This window comes from Oncorhynchus keta, chromosome 4 (assembly GCF_023373465.1).
Source record: "Oncorhynchus keta strain PuntledgeMale-10-30-2019 chromosome 4, Oket_V2, whole genome shotgun sequence".
Lineage (NCBI taxonomy): Eukaryota > Metazoa > Chordata > Actinopteri > Salmoniformes > Salmonidae > Oncorhynchus > Oncorhynchus keta.
The window spans coordinates 27,568,421-27,588,712 of record NC_068424.1 but is presented as its reverse complement, the minus strand read 5'-3'; the positions used below and the strand labels follow the sequence as shown (position 1 = coordinate 27,588,712).

The window sequence follows — 20,292 nt, the reverse complement described above, 5'->3', positions numbered from 1 at the left end:
TCCAGCTGTCCATCACGGACATTAGAGAGGCCATCAGTGACATCATGGTGTGATAGACTCCTCCCACCTGGCCTGTGTCAAGATCAGTATGTGTGAATGCTGGGAAATCCTTTAGGACACCCGACAGAGCGGCACTAGAGACAGAGGGATCAGAGTTCACCTGTTGCTTTTTTTTCTCGTGTAGTCTTTGGGAGAGAACATGCCGTGTTAGTGTAACAGTAGGCAGGATTAATAACAGGAGGAGAGGAAAAACCGACAGCCCAGTGGAGTTTGAATAAAAACACTAAAGATGGAGGGATTGTAAAAGAAAGTTAAAGAACCTCATTTTGAGGCAAATAAATGTTGCTTAAAATTGGAAACCAAGGAAGGAAAATCTAAAAGAAAGCAAAATGTACAGATCGGAAAAATTATTTTGCCCCTTCTCCTTTGCGTCATGGAAAAGAGTCAAGAATAATTTGCCCTCGCAAACCAACAGTCTTTTTGAGTCATGACGAGGCATGGACATTTCGCTCTTATGGTACAGCAAATGAGGCAAAGAAGGATATCTTAGGAAGAAAGCAGCACTATCCATGAACACTCGACACCAGACAATTACGCTGAACCTCGCACGCTCCTAGACTAAAAGACATTGGTCTCACCAGCGACAGACACAGTGGTTAACAGGGAAAAGTAGTAAAAGGTTGACCCACCACCACAGAGTCGGTCTGGTCCAGGGAACACGTTACCTGAGACTTCCCCCTGCGTAGAGGCCGTGCGGCCGATGTTGTTGAGCAGGTGGTCGATGTTGGGCACAGGCTGAGACTCCACCGCATTCTCATATCGGGACATTGTCTGAAACGAACAGTCAGGCAACAGGGTGAACACTCTACAAGTTTAATTTAAAAAAATAATCATAGCAATTAGGGCAGGAATAACAGAAGTCGCATTGAGGGCAGCAATGTGCCTGTACCCACCACTGGCTCCCCATTGCCTTCCTCTGTGAAAAACCAGTTGTACTAGAAGGGAGCAAAGGAAAGGGAGCTTTATCTTTAGGGGATTCACAATCACTTTTTGGTTTGATATGCAGATTATGCACAAACAGTCCACTTGTGTCTGCAATTAAGGTGTTAAGTGGGACTCACATGCTGAATGAGAGTCTCCACGATCTTGTACTGGTCGGGCATGTGGGTGACCATGTGGGTCATGTTGTCCTCTGAAGTGCGCACCAGAGTGGGACCAAACACGATGGCCAGGTTCCTAGGTTCCATCTAACACACAGGATAGTTAGGAACACACACGCACGCTTTACACATACCCTCACTACATCACAGGTTCTCTAAGTTGAAAGTGAGGACTGCCAGCCACTATTCAAGATGGAAATTTACAATACCTTATTTTTATCAGAGTTGTCAGCCACTGTTTTCAGATGAGCCGAGAGGAACTTGAGGGTCTCATAGTGATGATCTGGCAACTCGTGAAGCTGCAGTGAGAAGTAGGTTAAGTATAAGTCACCATGCAATAATGTCAGTTAAATGCACAATGAATGTCACATGAACCCACCATCCTCTTCAACAATTTCAGTCTTTCCACTGGGTCCACTGTCCTGTTGGCCTCTATGAAGTCCGCATACTTCTCTACAGGGCATAAATTTAACGGATATTGTTTTTTTACAGAAGACGACAAAGGGTTTTGGTGTTATGAAAGTGAACACTAAACAGAATGTAATTAAGTGTAGGTTTCACACTCAGCCACTAGGTGGCATAGTGACCCCTTAATCAGTCCTGGGGACCCCAAGGGGTGCACTACACAGCTGATTCAAATAATCAAAGCTTGATGAGTTCATTATTTGAATCAGCTGTGTAAAGACCCTTGGGGTCCCCAGGACCAAGTTTGGGAAACACTCCCTTAATGGAAGGCTGTTCCTAATAGGCTATTGGTGGGACTACTTGAATATTCTTACCGTTGGTGAACAAAGGCTCTGGAAGTTTCCGGAAAAAGGATTTAAGTAAACTGCTGATCACATTCAGATCCCTCCATTTCTGTCAAAGGCAGGTAAAAAAAAAGGAAATGGACTTTAGACGAGATAAGAAAAGATGGAAAAGCTGAGGGAAGAGAGGAGTGACAAAAAGAGAGCCTACATAAAGAAAGAGGATGGGCCAAAGACAACTAGAGAGAGGGAGTGAAAGTGGCATCATGTGCTGGGTTGAGTCACTCACGTCATCCTGGATGTCAATGTCGTTCATGCCTTTGTTGTTGAGCTCCTCCTGCATGTTGGAGATGGCTGCGTTGTTCCCTGGGACTCTGTAGATCCCTGTGTACTCCAGCCCCCTCTCCTCCACTAGGTTACAGCACACCTCCACAATGAGGGGAACAAACTACACCACACACACACACACACACACACACACACACACACTCATCAATTACCATGGCAGCACCCTCAGAAAGGTGTGTGACAGTGTTGAGAAGGAACTTCCTTATAAACCATTCCAATAAACATGAATGAAACAATGAACAAAAAGAGGAGATGGAGAGAATACGTAGTGTAGGTGTGAGTTGAATCTCACCCTGTTGGTGACAGCAGGGGGGCAGTCGTCCAGCCTCACCCCGAAAGTGATGCCTGGAGAAGGCTTCCTCTCAAAGGGCTTCCTCATCAGCCCTGGGATACCTTTCCTCCACGTCCCCTTGTCCTTGGGTGGACTGGTGTCGTCTGAAGGGTTAACACACAAAACATGAGGAGAGTCTCACACGAGCACCAACACACACTGTATATATGGAGCAAAAAACAATGGAATATTCAAAGCCACTCTCAAAATCAAACCAGACCTTCACAATACTCAAGTAAATGAGTTGAGAGCTAAGCGAACATTTGAATCCTCTGGCTCTTACCTTTGTGCATGTTTTTCCTCTCCTGCTCTGCTTTGGGTAAGTGTGGACTCAGAGATTTGGTCTCCCCCTTCCCTCCTAGTAGCGTCTGTCTGATGCTCAGCGACTGGCGTGACGGTTTGGGCGACGGTTCATTCTTACTGCCTGTCGGGCTGGGTCATACACAAACAAAACGTTTTGATGTCTGACGTCCAATAGGAGCCGTCCACACAGGTCTCAATCTCCCTCTGTACTGCAGAGACTTCCTCCCTCTCTGTGGTCCGCCCTGCTTACCTCATCAACGTGTTGTACTCCTTGATCTTTCGGCTGATGAGGTCACGGCTGGTAAAGGCTGCGTTCTAAAACAAGAAAAAAGGCAGAAGACAGCAGACAATGTTAACTCAACAGATGCAATATGACTCCCCTCCCTTTTGCATAACCCACTTCTATCAGTTGGCATAGGTAAAGCCAAAGAAATATACTATAGTACTATAGTGGTCTTAAATGGAGGGGAAAGAAGACCTTCCCTTCTAATAGAGGGGAGGTAAGTCCGGTGGTAAAGTTAGCCTATTTTAATGTAGACCAGGGACAGGTCATGTGTATGTATTATGTGACCTAGGACCTGTAGCCAATTACTGTTAGCTGATCCTTATCAAGGGAGGGTTAGTGACAAAGTATACTTGATCTACATTTGTGTAATTAATGAAGTATTGGCCATCCATGGGGTTGATCTTGTGTTTTCTACCAACACAGAAAGGGTTTGATTTCACTTTGCCACACATTTCTGTCAATCCTGGAGAACTTGATAGGAATTCATCTCCTGTATGGTGTGTGTGTGTTTCACCTCCTCGTCCAGGTTGCTGTTCTCCTGTATGACTCTGATCCAGGCCAGCATATCTTCTCTGTCCTCTGCCTGGAACAGGTACTCACAGTCCGACGTGGTCAGACGCAGCACGTTCTTGCGTTTCGTGTCGCTGTAGGAGATGTCAATCAGACAGGCCTTGATGCTGATTGGCTGTGGCTCGTCCTCCACCTGGGAGTTGGCATGAGCCTGTCCCTCCTTTTTGTCCTTATATAGGCAGAGGAAGTGTCCTCGCAGCACTGCGTACATCTGTTTCCAGGGGCGCATTCCCCCACCAACACGCTGCAGAGAGAGAGAGAGGAAAGGCACAAACAATGATATTACTTAACGACAAGTATGAGAAACACATAAAACAGCAGTGAGGTAGACAGGCACTGAGAAAGACATGGTCCTCTCTTATAATTTGACACTGGCATTGCAAATTAAGTGTCTCCACATCCTTGATGCATCTCATCTAAAATGGTTCTCCAAGGAAGTATGAGCTGTCATCGTGTCCAGTGTAACCCACTAGAGGGAGGAGTCATTTCATCAAGGAAGACATGACAGAGTCAGGAATCTCGAACACATTTAGGTCAAAGCCAAACTGGTCTGACAAGTGCAATGCACACAAAAACCAACATTACTATACTAAATATCAGGAACAGGATTACCCACCACTCTTTCTAAACCATGTCACAGATATAACTGACTGTCTTGACCCATTTGTGTGTGGAGTGTGGATAGCACTGTACACACACCTTACTCTTGTCCGTGTTGATCTGTCGGAAGTGGAGCATGCCCTCCTTGGAAGCGTCACTGAAGATATCTGATGAGGAATCTCTCCTGGATCCGGAATCTTCTGAAGACCTGTCCACCGTCGCCTTTAACACAACAAACACATTAGTTACCTCTACAATCTCATACATACACAATACTGCAACATGGTGTACAGTGCTTGGCTTTGTAAGCTGCTAGTCAGTCTGCCTCTGGGGCCAGTCAGTCTGCCTCTGGGGCCAGTCAGTCTGCCTCTGGGGCCAGTCAGTCTGCCTCTGGGGCCAGTCAGTCTGCCTCTGGGGCCAGTCAGTCTGCCTCTGGGGCCAGTCAGTCTGCCTCTGGGGCCAGTCAGTCTGCCTCTGGGGCCAGTCAGTCTGCCTCTGGGGCCAGTCAGTCTGCCTCTGGGGCCAGTCAGTCTGCCTCTGGGGCCAGTCAGTCTGCCTCTGGGGCCAGTCAGTCTGCCTCTGGGGCCAGTCAGCAAGTTGGATAATGAGGACGGATCATGTGGACTCCCTCCAATGAACAGTTCGCCGATTGGATGACCCTTGCCTGACTTCTATTATACGGCCCCAGAATCCGACATTATGCTTCATTCCAGTGAGCAGACAGACAGAAATAGCGAGGTTGGCATCCAGGCTGGGTCTTTAGAGCTCATTTGGTTTTATAGTCTCACTCATTATCCATTTTACAACCGCTACTGACTAACATCAATGCTAGCGGTTCAGAGGAGTGACTCTTTATCTTCAGGCTGTGAACCTTTGGGCAGGATACGCAGGTAAAACAAACTATAATGATGCAGTTGAGTCTGATAGCCAGTAGACACATCATTTCTGTAGAAAGTGACCAGAGGGTTTTGTCCATACTCCCCATTACAGTTTGTTGTTATGTGGGTTGATATTGGGTAATACTTTATCTGGATAGTCTGTAGAGCATCTACAGATGTACTATCAGTAACATTTCAACTAACTATCTACTAACCCTAGCTCCAACCCTAACCCTTATTCTTAACCCAAGTGTATCCTTAGCAAGCAGTTGTTCATAGTATGACCTACTGTAGAGCATCTACAAATGGAAAATCTGGACTATCCAAGTGTAACCTAATATTGATATTACTGTGTTGAGGTTGGACTCACCTTCCTAAGGCCCTTTAGACCAGGTATTTGCCTCCTACAAGGAACATAGAAATATGAAAATAGAAAGATTAATCACAAGTTAGTCTAACGAAATTGACTAAAATGTACAGTGCCTATAGAAATTATACACCCCCTTCACATTTTGTTGCGTTCAAAGTGGGATTTAAATAGATTTAATTGCTATTTTTTGTCATTGACCTACACAAAATACTCCATAGCGTCAAAGTGAGAAGAAAATTACAATTTCTTTTTCAAAATTAATTAATTTTTTATAACAAAAATAGAGTCTTTGCATAACTATTCACCCCTTTTGTTTAGGCAAGCCTACATTTGTTCAGAAGTACATTTCGGCTTAACAAATCACATAAGTTATATTTGAAAGATTTTACTGAATTACAGTTCATATAAGGAAATCAGTCAATTGAAATAAATTCATTAGGCCCTAAGCTATGGACTTCACATGACTGAAAATACAGATATGCATCTGTTGGTCACAGATACCTTAAAAAAAAGGTGGGGGTGTGGGTCGGAAAACCATCCAGTTTCTGGTTTGACCACCATTTGCCTCATGCAGCGCGACACATCTCCTTCACATAGAGTTGATCAGGCTGTTGATTGTGGCCTGTGGAATGTAGTCCCACTCCTTTTCATTGGCTGTGCAAAGTTTATGGATATTGGGGGGGAACTGGAACACTCTGTCGTACACATCGATCCAGAGCATCCCAAACAGGATCAATGGGTGACATATCTGGTGAGTAGGCAGACCATTTTCAGATTCCAGGAATTGTGTACAGATCCTTGCGACATGGGGCCGTGCATTATCATGCTGAAACATGAGGTGAGGCGGTGGACGATTGGTACGACAAAGGCCTCAGGATCTTGTCACGGTATCTCTGTGCATTCAAATTGCCATCAATAAAATTTGTTGTCCGTGGCTTATGCCCGCCAATACCATAACGCCACCGCCACCATGGGGTACTCTGTTCACAACATTGACATAAGCAAACTGCTCGCCCACACAACCCCATACACATGGTCTACGGTTGTGAGGCCAGTTGGATGTACTACCAAATTCTTTGTAACGACAGATGCGGCTTATAGTGGAGAAATTAACATTACATGCTCTGGCAACAGCTCTGGTAAACATTCCTGCAGTCAGCATGCCAATTGCATGCTCACTCAAAGTTTGAGACATCTGTGGCATTGTGTTGTGTGACAAAACTGCACATCTAATAGTGGCCTTTTACTGTATCCAGCACAAGGTACACCTGTGTAATGATCACGCTGTTTAATCAGCTTCTTGATATGCCACACTGGGATATTTTATTTCAGTTCATGAAACATTCCTCTGTCCCTCATACATACAACATCTTTAAGTTCCCTCAGTCAAGTACTAATTCAAGCACAGATTCCACTACAAAGACCAGGGAGCTTTTCGAAAGCCTCATAAAGAAGGGCAGTGATTGGTAGATGGGTAACAACAACAAATCGTAGATTGAATATATCTTTAAGCATGGTCAAGTTAATAATTATGCTGTGGATTATGTATTAAACCACCCAGACCCATCAAAGATGCAGTTGTCCTTAACTGAGCTGCAGGACAGGAATTAAACTGCTTAGGGATGTCACTATGAAGCCATTGTTGATTTTAAAACAGCTACTGAGTTCAAAGGCTGTGATGGGAGAAAACTGAGGAAGGATCATCAACATTGTAGTGGCTCGGCAAAGAAATACACTTTTTGGCCTAAATGCAAAGCCTTATGTTTGGGGCAATCCCACACAACACATGCCTCCTTATTTTCAAGCATTGTGGTGACTGCATCATGGTATGGGTTATGCTTGACATAGGCAAAGACTGGGGAGTTTTCAAGACGAAAAGAAATGGGATGGAGCTCAGCACAGGCAAAATCCTAGAGGACAACCTGCTTCAGTCTGTTTTACACCAGACACTGCGAGAGGAATTCCCCTTTCAGCAAGACAACCTACAACAAAGCCAAATCAACACTGGAGTTGCTTACCAAGACAGTGAATGTTCCTGAGTGGCCAAGTTACAATTTTGACTTAAATCTGCTTGAAATTCTACGACAAGACTTGAATATAACTGTCTAGTCATGATTCCCAACACCTCGAACAGAAGAATTGTGAAAAGAATAAACGGGCAAATATTGCACAATACAGGTGTGCAAAGCTCTTATGAGACTTACCCAAGAAGACTCACAGCTGTATTCGCTGCCAAAGGTGATTCTAACATGTATTGACTCAGGTGGGTGAATACTAATCTAATAATGGTATATTAGGGTTTTATTTTTCATTCATTTTTACCCATTGTTAGAATTATTCTCGCACTGACAGAGTATTTTGTGTAGATCGTTGACAATTACATTAAAACATTTTTCATTTAAAAAAAAATCTCCCTTTATTTTCTTCACAATATATTTTGTTACAAGGGTGTACACTATACATAACATTGCACTGGCCCACCGTTTCAGACCAAATTACACTCACCCTTCCCTGTAGTTATCCAGACCTTCATCGTAGGATTTGGACCTCTCCGTTTTGGTACCAGAATCCGATTCAATCGCTGTGAGTCGAAGAGAATCTTTCAAAATAAAAGCCAAATGATTATCAAACAAGAAATAAGCCAAAGAACAAACTTTTAATAGGAATGTCCTAGCTCAAGGCCGTAGGTGTCCCAAGCTTGTTTGTGGATCAAGTATTCAAATTCAGCCATCAACTCATTCTAACACACTATTCTTAAAGCATGCATATCGTTGCTGACAGTACCTGCACAGTTAGTTAAAAAAGGGGGTAACCTTACCGTGGTCATGTGACCGCTGTCGTCGAATAAGAGGAGATGGAGAGGTAGGGCTGGGTGGTATGGTGGTGACGATTGGAGTAACAGATATTACAGCTGAAGCGGGAATGTGACTGGTGTCATGATCAATACTTGGACTGGAAGGCTCATCTGGAAACGAAGTGAGGAAAACCAAAGTTAAACAAGGAGGGACACTACTCCTGTTCTACATTATAAATCTGGTAGAAGTAGGCTGTCTGATACTTGACAACACTCTAATTAAGTCTACTGTGGCACAAAGACAGTCAAGTATTAGTGCTCAGGACTGAGTGAAACTCATTCTGAACCAGTCTACGCTATCTCCGTTTGAGGCTAATTTACAGACGGCAATAAAACACAAATGCCATGATGGCGAAATATAGGCATACACAGCTAAACACAAGTCTGGTTATGAGATAACATGACACATTCAGAGACAGCCGGGCTTATTCATGGGGCCAGCATGGCCACTAGAGATAACCCAGTCCCCACACCTGCCACAATCAACAAACACACAGGAAGGGAAAGTGAGCTGCCGTTTCATCACCGTTGTCAGTCTGATCAGGTAAGCAGATATAACCAAGGTGCAGGCTACACCCAGGCAAGTCATAACGTTACCGAGTAACAGTGAGTAACCCTGCCTTTGCCAAACTGTCCCAGGCACCAGGTGACACAAGGAATACTAGCAGGGCACACAGAAATGTATCACTACCAAAAGCATTTAATTAAAATGCATTTGTACATTTACATCATTTAGCAGACATTCTTATCCAGAGCGACAGAGGCAGATTTAGGGTTAAGAGCCTTGCTCAAGGGCACAGACAGATTTTTTCACTTCAGTTGGTTTGGGCATTCGAACCAAAGACCTTTCCGTTACTGGCCCAATGCTCTTAACCGCTACTCTACCTGCTGTCAAAAACAAAGTGCTTCACAGATGTATCTGTATCATCCGTATAATATTCTTGTATAACTCTCTTTTAACTGGTTCAACCCAAACCAGAGTACAATCAGCCAAATATTTTATGTGTCAGCCAAATATTTTATTAGAAGGAAAATAAAACATAAACCTGAGTAATGCGAAAGCTTACATTCCTATGTGTGCCTAAGCAAAACATTTCACATTTAATAGCGCACATTAACATGAAACATCTGACCGGTTTCTTCGGCTGCAGAGATTGTTACAGTGAAATTCCCCAACATAACCTCACAGATCGTTCCCATGATACGGCTGCCAAATTGGGACAGATGTTCCCTATTTCATGTGTTTGTGAAAACAGCAACAAACAGCGTTGTTCGACACATGTACTTGAAACGCCTTGCGTTGTCAGTTCAAGCCATCAAGTTTAAAATGGAACAGCTGTCGAAATGTAAGACTACCCAAAACAGAGCATTACGGCTGAGAGTGATGGAGCAAACATTGTTGCTCAGCTAGTACTATACATTATAAACTGGGTGGTTCGAGCTGAAGGCTGATTGGCTCAAAGTCATGGTATATCAGACCACGGGTATAGCAAAACATTTCTTTTTAATGCTATAATTACGTTGGTAACTAGTTTATAATAGCAACAAGGCACCTCGGGAGTTTGTGGTATATGGTCAATATACCACGGCTAAGGGCGGTATCCAGGCACTCCGCATTGCGTTGTGCGTAACAGCCTTTCGCCGTGGTATATTGACCATATACCCCACCCCCACGGGCCTTATTGCTTAAATATAGCATGCGACCACTACACAGGTGGGCTGCTGATTTATGCATGAGGCAGACTGAAGCTTATGAGGTGTTGTGAGTGTTTGATTGTGTCTAGGTGTGTGTGGGAGATAGTATGTAAAGGAGGTGTGTGTGTGTGTGTGTGTGTGTGTGTGTGTGTGTGTGTGTGTGTGTGTGTGTGTGTGTGTGTGTGTGTGTGTAAGAGGATATTATTAACCCATGTGGGCTCCAGGCCACTGGTGTCTGAGTAAAAGGTGCCCTGATTGGTGGATGATGGCTCATGTCATGTCAATGAAACTATTAAAACTATTGGCACGTAAACCCAGAGCACATCAAATCTAGCTTAAAAAACACCACCATCAAATACATGATAATAAGTCTACCAAAAAAACACCATCAAATACATGATAATAAGTCTACCAAATAAACACCATCAAATACATGATAATAAGTCTACCAAAAAAACACACCATCAAATACATGATAATAAGTCTACCAAAAAAACACACCATCAAATACATGATAATAAGTCTACCAAAAAAACACACCATCAAATACATGATAATACGTCTACCAAAAAAACACACCATCAAATACATGATAATAAGTCTACCAAAAAAACGGGGATATACCAAGCTGACTGACAATTTCAACATATTTGCTAAATGAAATGGTAATGTATCAATACTAATAATATCAAAAATAGAAATGGAATGCACATTATTCAATTTCCCCATTTCATTAAGACTTGTCCTGCCCTGACCAAGCATTATGACATACCTCAACAACAAATCTAGCTCTGTTCAAACAGCCAATAAACCCCTGCCACCAAAAGCTATTGTAGCCCAACTACATCTATCAATACGTACATTGGTGATATACTCTATCCAAACTCTTTCACTGTATAGCACCAAGGAAACTATTTTTTTTACATCGTAAAGAAGTTGCACTCGAGCGATAACTGACAACTCACCATATTAGCTATGTTGACATTGAGAGATGCAAAGTCATTCAATAGTATTTTTAACTTAACCCTAACCACACTGCTAACCCTAATGCCTTACACTAACCTTAAATTAAGACAAAAAAGCTAATTGTTTCATTTTTTCTAAATATTATTGCCAAATTTTGACCTTGCAGCTGGCCTATCTAGAAGAAAATGCTCAGTTCTGCCTCCAGGGCAAGATTCATGACAAACATTGACCTGCTTGAGTGATGTTGAGGACATTTCTGACAGCAGCTAGTCTGAGCATCAGGACTTTTACTGCATGACAATTTCCACCTGCTAAGACTTGAGGGCAGAAACTGATAACATCAAAACCCTTGTATAACCTCCCCACCCAAGAGATATTACATGCTCTACCAGGCACATTAAGCGAATCAGTCTACACACGCCCACACAAAACATATTCTCCCTCGCTCTCCTCAAGTAAGCCGAAACCAGAGCAACAGGAACTCCTGATACTAAGAGTTACAGTGCGTTATAAATGTGTTACCCAATTAAAGTTGATGCTTGACACACACCCCTTCCCAGGACTTTCTCTCTATGTAAGGAGTTGCTATGGTAATAAAGGAGTTGAGAGAGTGAGAACAGAAATGTGTTCCTTACCGATGAAGGGGATGGAGTCGAGTGAGTCGTCCAGGTTGCTGGCGCACGAGGCCTTGTGCTGCTCTCCCAGCCTTCTCAGGGTCACGTCTCGCTGGACGTCGTTGGATAGCCAGCCCCCCGATCCCCTCTTAGCTGCTAGAGTCCCCACCTCTATTGGAGTCTCCAAGTCGGTGTCGTTTACAGCTAGGATGTAGGAGGGGTGGCGGATGGGCTGGGGTCCCGAGTTCTTATCCCTTCTCAGGACCACCACTGTGGCGTCCGGCCCTTCTACACCCTCCAACGGCCTCCCGCTAGTCCGCACCAGGGCGGGGACCTTTGACCTGAGGGTCACAGTACTGTTAACAGTGGAGGAGGAAGTGGAGGTAGAGGAGGAGGTGGCCTGCTGTCTCTGAACAGGGACTTTGGAGGGGCCGGAGCAGGAGGAGGACCTGGCACCCAGCCCCACATCCCTCCCGCTCTCCTCTCTCAGGCTGTCTGCCCGCCCCCGGAGCTGTAGCTGCTGCAGGGGCGAGGAAGAGTAGCCCAGGTGGTTACCCACCACCATGGCTCTTTGGTCTTTGAGCAGGTCCATAGCACTGCTGTTACTGGGGCCCCGGGTAGAAGGTAAGGAGAGTGGCGATGGGTCCGAGGTGGAGTTTTTAACAGGCAACCGTGAGGGCCTACTGAGGGCTGTCTGTGCAAGGCTGTCTGTCCTAGAGGGGAGCAACGGCTCCGTCGTACCTTTAGTGAACATCGGGGCAGCGATGGGCATACCTGTAAGGCTGGTCCTGTGAGGCTGGGGTAGTTGTTTCAGCACTGCCCCGTGTCTGCTGGCTTTGGCCTCCTCACCCCTGTATAGTAGCAGGCTATCCTCCAGCTCTGCCCTGCTGTAACCTCCCACTCCCCTCTCTGTAGATACCATTGCCGCTGGCTCGCCCTGCCGGCCCAGGTAGTCGCAGGAGCGTGCCCGGGGCTTGGCCACTCCCATGACGGCTGAGGAGGGTAGGGCATCCTGGGAAGCACTCCGGGGCCAGTCCCTGGGCATGGCTGTCCTCTCGGGCCCTCCCCCACCTAGCCTCTCCTGGGAGGCACTTCGCAGTGGAGCCACAGTGGCCCCCTGGTAGGATCCCCGATCGTGGGACGTGCTCCTGCGTCTAATCTGGGACCCCCCCAGGCCTTGGGAGGAGGCACTGGCACTGGGAGGACCAGGCTGCAGTGCGTAAGCGGCGTTGGGGTTGGCCGCCGCCCGCAGGCTGTCTAGGCGCTCCTGGATGGTGCGGCAGCCATAGGTGTGCAGCCGCTTGGCGTCGATGTAGTCCTTGTAGGTGGTGTAGTTGCGCCAGTCGATGTTCTGATGAGGTGAGATGGACGTGGCAGGAGAGGAGGGTGAGGGGATGTAGTGGTTGGGCGTGGTGGGGGAGGGTAAGGTGTCGGCCACCGTGGTTCGCGGGGAAGGGGTGAGGTGGTGTTTGTCAGGGTAGATTGGGGAAGGCCTAGAGCCAGAGGGGGAGAAGACTGAGGATTCTGTGGGCCGGGTGGGGATGGGGGTATATTGTAGTTGTGAACCTCCAGGGGGGCCAGGGGTCACAAGGATTCTAGGCCTGGTTGTGAGGCCCAGGGGACTTCCGAAACGGTTCTCGTCGGTCCTATGGCTGGGGCCAGCCCGAGACACACAACGGGGCTCCCGATCCGGTACTGGGTCAGGCGGCACCACCACTGTCCTCACACTCTCGTTGCACACACAAACCACCGTCTGGGTTTTAGGGGACTGCGGGGGAGGAGAAGGGGGGACAGGGATCTCCAACCGGTAGCCCATGTCTGTGTGGCCTGCCGTGGAGGTACCCTGTCTCCCTGCACCTGCCTGGGCCGGCCTGCCGCTCCGGGAGGCCTCTGTGGAGGGGGATAGGTCCAGGGCCTGGGCCATCCCTGGGGCTTTAGGCTCTATCCTCGGGTAGCATATGGGAGGAGGCTCCGGGATGTGTAGGGCGTTTCCGCTGTATGCCTCGTTCCCTTTGAGGTATGCATCTTGGGAATAGGCCTGCAAGAGATTATGGGACATTATGTCTCTTCAACTGTATAGGACAAAAATAGGTCACATAAAACCTTTGTAGTGTGCCATTGCACCAAACTGACGTGATCCTCTGGGTGCTGCTTAAGTTTTCCGCTATGCCCATAAAGAAACGCTACAGCACAATGACCAGAAAAAAAGCGTATGATGAATGACAAAGAAAAACATGACCCATATACTACTCAATTATTTTGTAAGGACGATAAATTTCAGTACACAGTAAATGACAGATAAACAATTGAACACACAGACTGTATGTACATGTTATAAAAACCATCAAAGACATTTGACTGAAAGATAACACAGTATTGCTCTCTTGGCCAAAGTCGACAACCCGCCCTTCCCCACCCCGGCAGTGTCTGAATCCTGAAGAGACACTGGGAGCGTGTGTTTGGGTCAGATGACCTCTTCCAATGGAAAGTGCTGGAAAAAAGAACAGATATGTCCAAGAGAGAGCGAAAAAGGGGAGAATGAGAGGGAAAAAAAAGCAGGCCCGACGCCAGGGCCCAGAATAAAGCGTGGTAAGAGCTGGATTTCAATCTACTAAAAGTCCTCAGTTCAGAGATGTGTATTGACTCAGGTATTTAATGTATCTCCCCATCCTTGTAGTGCAAGAATTCACTGAAGGGAAAGCAAGAGCTGGACTTTAAATCGATGAGTGCTCCATCTGTGGTGTCGGGTTACGTTTATACAGTGACTCCAGCATGTCTGCTGGCCCCGCCCCTAACTCTAGATTTGCATAAGTCAAGTGATGTTGTCAAAAAAATGTACTGGTCATCTGTAGCTCAGCTGGTAGATCAAGGTGCTTTGGCGCTTGCTACGCCAGGATAGTGGGTTTGATTACTGGGACCACTCATACTTAAAATGTATGCATGCATGACTAAGTTGCTTTGGATAAAAGTGTCTGATAAATGGCATATTTTATATTATTACTGACTCAATGCTTAACTAACAAGCTACTCTCTCTGATGTGAGCAGAGAGTGGGAGACAGGAATTTGAATGGGGAAACGACAACACCTTTCCTGTCAATATTTAGCATGCTCTAAAAACAGGGGTTCTCCAACTTCGTGAGACCCCTTTTGTAATAGAAAATTCACCAGGGACCCCCCCCCATAATCAGAGCATAACTTGAGTGAGACAAAAATAGGACACAAGGAGTTTTACTATGACTTCTATGACGAACCAAGTCTCTCGGGTCCTGGGAAGAACATTTTACGGGCCTGCCTCTTGGCATCGAAGAGAACACGTTGCAGTTGAAGCTAATTGCAATTCTCCAGATTGTGTCACGTGGAAGAGTTTTTTAGTTCTTTTTAGTTGTTATTTTTTCCATGAGGCAGAGCAAGTACTTTGCAGTTCTAGAGTTAAAATGACAGCGAATCTATGTAAACAAAATAACTAGGGGGAATACAAAAAGTATTTAGTTGAAAAAAAGAGAAGATAATTGGTTGATAGTACTGTTGATAGCAATATCCCTGTGAGCCTCCTCGGCCCATGTTTAAGAACATAAATTGCAGGTAAATAATATTATACCCTCAACTTATTCCACAGATCAATTGGCCAAAATGTGTTTAATCTGTTGTTAGTAATAATCATTAATACAAATTAAATATTGTTTTTATATTTTGACATCTGGCCGCAGACCCCACTTTGAGAACACCAGCTCTAAAACACACTTAAAAATACAGTATAACAATTCAAAAAGGCACAAGGTTCTATGGAGACAATTCAAAATTAGGTAGAGATGACAGTTTTAGTTAAGGGAAGGCAAAAACATTACGCTTATTGACAAATCATTACAGTGTTGATACCAGCTTTAAAAAAGGACTGAAACCACATTCACACATGGGAAGAAATGACATACAAAAAAAGAAAAACAAGGAGTTAGTAAGATTCCCTTCTTACCAGAGCAGTGATATCCCTGGAAAACTGCCAGCCGACAGGTTAGAGGCAGACAAGAGGAGAGAAGAAGGAGAGGGGAGAAAGAGGAGTAAAGATGTGCAATAGAGAAACAGAGGCTGGAGCTGTCATGGCTACGGTCGCCGTGTGAATGCACCACAGAAAGGCAGAGGGCAAGAGAAGAGCAGTGAAAAAAGACGACGGGAGCAGGAACGGATAGGAGGAAAGTCACAGTCACGTTTGAGCTGCCACCTGCTTGTCCCTCTGCCACCTGAGGGCTGCCTCTCACCCACATAACTGCCTCCTCTCACCAACACTGCCTGATAGTAGTCATAAACCAGGGGTAATCTAACTGTCTACCGCTGTTCACTAGCTGCCTCTACCTTGGTATCCCTCTCTTACAGTGGTTATAAGAAAGTCACCACCCCCTTTCAAAATGTTCATCTTTTGTTGCCTTACAGCCTGAAATGAAAACACTTCAAATCAGACCTTTTCCAGCTTTATTTACACAGTAAATAAAATAAAAAACTGAAAATGTATTAAAAGTCAAATGACACTATTTGGATAAGTTAGAATTGCAATTGCAAACTTGCTGAGGTAAAACCAACCATCCTCCAGATCACAAATCAATTTCTAACACTAATTGCTGTGTATTGCCCGTTTTATTTACTGAGAATAACCTCAGGCTTCAATAGTGCTCCGATACATTCCTAAATGTCAAAAGATGTTTGTGTGGCTTTGGCAAGCTGTGGCTTAGCCATCTAGCTATGCGTGGAATTTAGCATCACACTAGGGGCTGGAGTCAGTTCAGTTCCTTACTCCAGATGAGAGAACCAGTGGAAGTGAATAACAGGATGTGACTGTGGTTGTGGGGTGGTGTGGTCTGGCATAGCGTTATCGTCTGCTGGGCTCTGGACCCTGACGGGTGGCGTTGGTTTGCTGTGCAGATCACTGAGCCGGGCAGGAATATGGGTAGGTGGAGCGAGGGGCCCTGGCAGACTGGCACCACAGAGGCTCTCGTCCTCTGGTCCTTAAAGCTCTCTGTCCTCTTTCTCTTTTCTATCACTCTTTCGTTCCACGCTACTTGGCTCATCCTTCACTTTCACTCTGCAGTTCTTTCCATCTGGGCCACTACTACTCAGCCCTTTTCCTGCACACACACAAACACACTTTCAAGCCTACAGCCAATACTCTTCACCTGCTGTCAACAGTCCACCGCTGGTCAGTAATCCATGAGAAATGGACTGGAGTTTGAGCTAACCTGAGGGACAGTGCAGGAAAACCTTAATGTTCAAAACAGTACTGAGTGAACGATCAAATCAATCAAATGTATTTATAAAGCCCTTTTTACATCGTCAGCAGCAGTTACAAAGTGCTTATACAGACATCCAGCCAAAAACGATGACTCCTCTTCCCTCTGTCCATGGCAGGGAGTCTGCTAGATGCTAAGCCCTGCACCGAGAGCCCAGTGCATGGTGTGGTGTCTATTTATGGGGAGGAAATGCTCCGACTGCCATTAACCCAAAGGGGACAGCAGTATTATGGGAGTGAATATTATATGATTCTACATTTCTCTTAGATCTAACATCCTGTTTAGGGGGTTCTGGTACAGGACATTATCACTTATTTTCAAATCGATCTGTGGATACCGCAGATTGGAATGGCGTAAGCAATAGCCCTGGTTCCCACGGCCACAGTAGTATATTTTTCTGAGCCTGTGTGATGTAGGATGTGAAATCTGAAACCACTTGAAGCTGGGATGTCCCTCCTACCATTTCATTCACCCTTCCGACTGTCCAACTCCTGCCTGAACCCTACTTCATAGCCACTGACAAAGCACAAGCCTGCAATCCTTACATCATATATTACTGTAGCACATTCTGAGATCGATTTATAGCCTCTCGAGTGGGGCAGTGGACTAAAGCACTGCATCGCAGTGGCTAGAGATCCTGGTTTGAGTCCAGGCACTGTGGCAGCCTGCCGTGACCGGGAAACCCATGGGGGGTGCACAATTGGTCCAGCGTCGTCCGGGTTAGGGGAGGGTTTGGCCGGCAGGGATGTCCTCGTCCCATACCGCTCTAGTGACTCCTGTGGCGGGCCAGGCGCATGCACGCTGACACGGTCGCCAGGTGTACAGCGTTTCCTCTGACACATTGGTGTGGCTGGCTTCGGGTGAAATGGGCATTGTGTCAAGAAGCAGTGCGGCTTGGTTGGGTCGTGTTTCGGTGGATGCATTGGCTCTCGACCTTCGACTCAAGTCGGTACGGGAGTTGCAGCGACGAGACAAGACTAACTACCAATTGGAAACCACGAAATTGGGAGAAAAATGGGTAAAGTTTTGTTTTAAATCAAGTTTTTAAAAGAGATCGATTTATAGCCTTTCATCAAAAACAATTCAGATTTTAAACAAAAAAACATTAACGAGATTAAAGGTGAGTTCCAAACGTGTTCAGGAAGCCAAGCTCGAGCTCTGTGAGACATTCACAGTGATGGAGGCAGACAGATGATTTATTTTAGAGAGAATTATTTATTTCAGCTTTTATTTCTTTCATCACATTCCCAGAAGGTCAGATGTTTACATACACTCAATTAGTATTTGGTGCATTTCCTTTAAATTGCTTAACTTGGGTCAAATGTTTTTCAGTTCTGCCCACCAATTTTCTCAGGGCTTTGTTAATGGCCACGCCAATACCTTGACTTTGTTGTCCTTAAGCCATTTTGCTTCAACTTTGGAAGTATGCTTGGTGTCATTGTCCATTTGGAAGACCCATTGGCGACCAAGCTTTAACTTCCTGACTGATGTCTTGAGATGTTGCTTCAACATATCCACATAATTTTCCTACCTCATGATGCCATCTATTTTGTTAAGTGTACCAGTCCTTCCTGAAGCAAAGCACCCCCACAACATGTTGCCGCCACACCCGTGCTTCACGGTTGGGATGGTGATCTTCGGATTGCAAGCATTCCCATTTTTCCTCCAAACATAACTATGGTCTTTATGGCCAAACAGTTATATTTTTGTTTCATCAGACCAGAGGACATTTCTTCAAAAAGTACAATATTTGTCCCCATGTGCAGTTGCAAACCGTAGTCTGGCTTTTTTATGGCGGTTTTGGAGCAGTGGCTTCTTCCTTGCTGAGCGGCCTTTCAGGTTATGTCGATATAGGACTTGTTTTACTGTGGATATAGATACTTTTGTACCCGTTTCCTCCAGCATCTTCACATGGTCCTTTGCTGTTGTTCTGAGATTGATTTGCACTTTTCCCACCAAAGTACGTACATCTCTAGGAGACAGAACGCGTCTCCTTCCTGAGCGGTATGACAGCTGCGTGATCTCATGGTGTTTATACTTGCGTACTATTGTTTGTACAGATGAACATGGTACCTTCAGGCGTTTGGAAATTGCCCCCAAGCATGAACCAGACTTGTGGGAGGTCTACAATTATTTTTCTGGCATCTTGGCTGATTTCTTTTGATTTTCCCATGATGTCAAGCAAGGAGGCACTGAGTTTCAAGGTAGGAATTGAAATAAATCCACGGGTACACCTCCTATTGACTCAAATGATGTCAATTAGTCTATCAGAAGCTTCTAAAGCCATGACATCATTTTCTGGAATTTTCCAAGCTGTTTAGTGGCACAGTCAACTTAGTGTATGTAAACTTCGGACACACTGGAATTGTGATACAGTGAATTACAAGTGAAATAATCTGTCTGTAAACAATTATTGTAAAAATGACTTGTATCATACACAAAGGAGATGTCTTGCAAAACTTGCCAAAACTATTGTTTGTTAACAAGAAATGAATTTGTGGAGTGGTTGAAAAACTAGTTTTAATGACTCCAACCTAAGTGTATGTACATTTCCGAGGATATGGGAACAACTACCTTCTGAGAAAAAGTACAAAGTAACTCCCATCCCACTTTAGGCAAAAACAATGACCAATTCATGATTCCCATAAACCTTCACAAGTGACTTCAATTCTCTAGTCAACAATAATCAAGGAAGATACTCAAGCACAAAGTTCGGACGGTCTTAAATTAATTCTACTTACCAACTGCAAAATGTCCTCATCTTTTGGCATCACACATAGTTCCAACGAGGTGTCGCTGTGAGAGGGACAAAAGTAGTAGAGATTCCGCTTATGAGTTGGAGCAGTAGTGTGCACAATCAACATAGTTCATGTAACAACTAAACCTTTTTTTGTATAGTTTAGACTTAGCTTTAACGTATGTTCATGAGTAGGAGGGTAAAGGTTTAGTAACATTGGGAACTGACAGTTATATATGCCATGGGCGCATGGATTGCTCAACAATGTCTGTGTGCCAATTTCCAAGGAATGTTAAATGGGTAGAGCAACATTTGAAAAAGTGCCTGGAGAAACTGCATTTCAGTGACACCACATAGCACCCTTTGAATTTCCAGAGAAGGAAACGGTTTATGTTTCATTTAAAATATTTAGTTTGAATGATTAGAATAACAAAAAGCTGTTCATTCTTACTTAATCTAATCTCGATAGCACCGAAACGAGACAAGGTTTCTGAAATGTGCATAGCCTTAAATACTTTAATAAGGCACTTCCTGGTAAGGTTTCCTGCAACCTATTA

At 45.0% G+C, this 20,292-nt stretch overlaps 1 protein-coding gene across 6 annotated transcripts in view; it reads right to left on the bottom strand.

The window, feature by feature from the left end:
• The window catches only part of LOC118372408 (rho GTPase-activating protein 21-like), a 108,375-nt gene that overhangs the window by 5,042 nt on the left and 83,041 nt on the right, over positions 1 to 20,292 (bottom strand). For 3 of the 6 annotated variants that reach the window (XM_035758307.2, XM_035758297.2, XM_035758272.2), the window contains 18 exons: positions 19,740 to 19,794; positions 15,693 to 15,716; positions 11,743 to 13,759; positions 8,411 to 8,557; positions 8,098 to 8,191; positions 5,593 to 5,626; positions 4,444 to 4,566; positions 3,689 to 3,988; positions 3,139 to 3,203; positions 2,869 to 3,017; positions 2,547 to 2,689; positions 2,196 to 2,354; positions 1,940 to 2,018; positions 1,540 to 1,613; positions 1,370 to 1,459; positions 1,122 to 1,247; positions 954 to 995; positions 690 to 831 (listed from right to left, as the gene is read on the bottom strand). In XM_035758307.2, coding sequence (XP_035614200.1) covers positions 690 to 831; positions 954 to 995; positions 1,122 to 1,247; positions 1,370 to 1,459; positions 1,540 to 1,613; positions 1,940 to 2,018; positions 2,196 to 2,354; positions 2,547 to 2,689; positions 2,869 to 3,017; positions 3,139 to 3,203; positions 3,689 to 3,988; positions 4,444 to 4,566; positions 5,593 to 5,626; positions 8,098 to 8,191; positions 8,411 to 8,557; positions 11,743 to 13,759; positions 15,693 to 15,716; positions 19,740 to 19,794 — 3,863 coding nt within the window. The remainder of the gene's footprint in view (positions 1 to 689; positions 832 to 953; positions 996 to 1,121; positions 1,248 to 1,369; positions 1,460 to 1,539; positions 1,614 to 1,939; positions 2,019 to 2,195; positions 2,355 to 2,546; positions 2,690 to 2,868; positions 3,018 to 3,138; positions 3,204 to 3,688; positions 3,989 to 4,443; positions 4,567 to 5,592; positions 5,627 to 8,097; positions 8,192 to 8,410; positions 8,558 to 11,742; positions 13,760 to 15,692; positions 15,717 to 19,739; positions 19,795 to 20,292) is intronic. The other 3 variants (XM_035758288.2, XM_035758280.2, XM_035758317.2) reach the window with 3 other exon arrangements.